Here is a 1,457-nt window from a genome sequence, read left to right on the forward strand (position 1 = left end):
AAAAATGGCTTTGGAGCCCTAGATGGTTGGGCTGCACTGCTTTCACAGAGGGCTGCGGTTGGGTAGCGTCTTTGCAGATTACATTTTTATAGGAGAAAGAAGGGGCAGAGGAGGTCTGACTAAAGGAACCTCCTCTTAAACGAAACGTAGCCACAAGAGAAGCATCCTTATGAATGCTGTAAGAGGAGAGAGGAAGGGGATTCATAAGTTGCTTACCCTTATATAGCAGTCTGAGATAAGAGGAGGGGATCCCCAGCCGGCGTTCAAGTTTTTGCAAAAGGTCCTGCACGAGATATGTTGTGCGTACCCATTGCATTGTCGTTTTCCTCAAGAGATTGACTTGGATCTGAAATGCATGTGTTTCTTCAGGCGGATCTGGCTGGTTCAAGAGAGGAAGTTGCTTCAGATTTGTGCCCATCTGAGGTTGCCGCCTGACGGTTACATGCCCACATATCTGGGTTATTTTAAGGCTTCTTGTTCTTCTGGGCTTCTGATCTACATGGTCGATGATTTGTGTGGCGATTTGGAAATTGAGGGGGCCCATATCCACAACAAGGAGCATACTCCTCGGCCTTTGCATCTACGACACAATCCATTTCAGAAGGACAAAGAGCTCGATGGACCAGATATTCATGTTGATGATTCGGTCTTCCAGTACCCAGTGGTCATAAACCGCCTTTAGCACCGTACCGTCCTTTTGGCCCTCCGCGATCTCCCGTCTGCCTGTCAAAACCCTGACGGGCTTCTCCAGATCTTCAATGGCCCTCCGCAATATCCCATCATAGCTGAGGCAGATATGCTTGCCGCAGCAGAGCCGGATGACCTCCTTCAACCCAGATTCAAACGCCATCGAGTGATCGTTGTTCCAGGCAGAGATTGCCTGCACCACCACTTTGATCTCCGGGCACTTGAGCTCAATAATGGCCATCTTCGGCCCTCCTGCAGACCCTGCCTCGATGCGACAAATCTTCACCATGGTCGCGAGTTCCAGTTTTTGGAAGAGATAAATTTTCTGTAAGCAAACCATTATTATCCTAAATCATAAGATAAATTTCCTATCTAAGATTATAACTATTTGTTCCTATGTATATTTTAGTTTTCAAATTACAATTAAGATCAAGTTTGTAGAATAGTCTAATCAAACTTTTAAATGAATTAAGAATTAAAACTCAACAATAATGCATGAAACCAACAATTAATTCACACATATGTAAATGTAAATTGAAAAATTGAGAAAGAATTTGCATCTATGAATTCAACAAATAGTAGTGCTATATGAAAATCAGTGAAACAAATCTTTATTAATAAAAGAAAATCAAATTACAGATCCTCACAGTACGACAATAGTACACAATCTATGGTCCTACAATTGATCTCTGCTTACATAAATGAGCTCCTCCTTGCAGCAGTAGTACATAATAAAATTGAGTTTCTCCACAAACAGATGAAAACACTAC

At 42.5% G+C, this 1,457-nt stretch overlaps 1 protein-coding gene across 1 annotated transcript; it reads right to left on the minus strand.

The window, feature by feature from the left end:
* Positions 1–580: 580 nt before the first annotated feature.
* LOC149185839 (UDP-glucose 6-dehydrogenase 3-like) lies at positions 581–976 on the minus strand. The gene has a single exon (XM_089409145.1). The coding sequence runs from the start codon at positions 974–976 to the stop codon at positions 581–583; it is 396 nt and encodes a 131-aa protein (XP_089265271.1).
* Positions 977–1,457: the final 481 nt, after the last annotated feature.

The sequence above is a fragment of the Pinus tabuliformis genome, chromosome 3_1 (genome assembly GCF_031772625.1).
Source record: "Pinus tabuliformis cultivar Carrire ecotype Pingquan chromosome 3_1, CPIR1, whole genome shotgun sequence".
Taxonomy (NCBI): Eukaryota; Viridiplantae; Streptophyta; class Pinopsida; order Pinales; family Pinaceae; genus Pinus; species Pinus tabuliformis.

Excerpts from the sequence above, each read along its gene's own strand:
- LOC149185839 (XM_089409145.1), bottom strand. The coding sequence starts at position 976 with ATGGTGAAGATTTGTCGCATCGAGGCAGGGTCTGCAGGAGGGCCGAAG.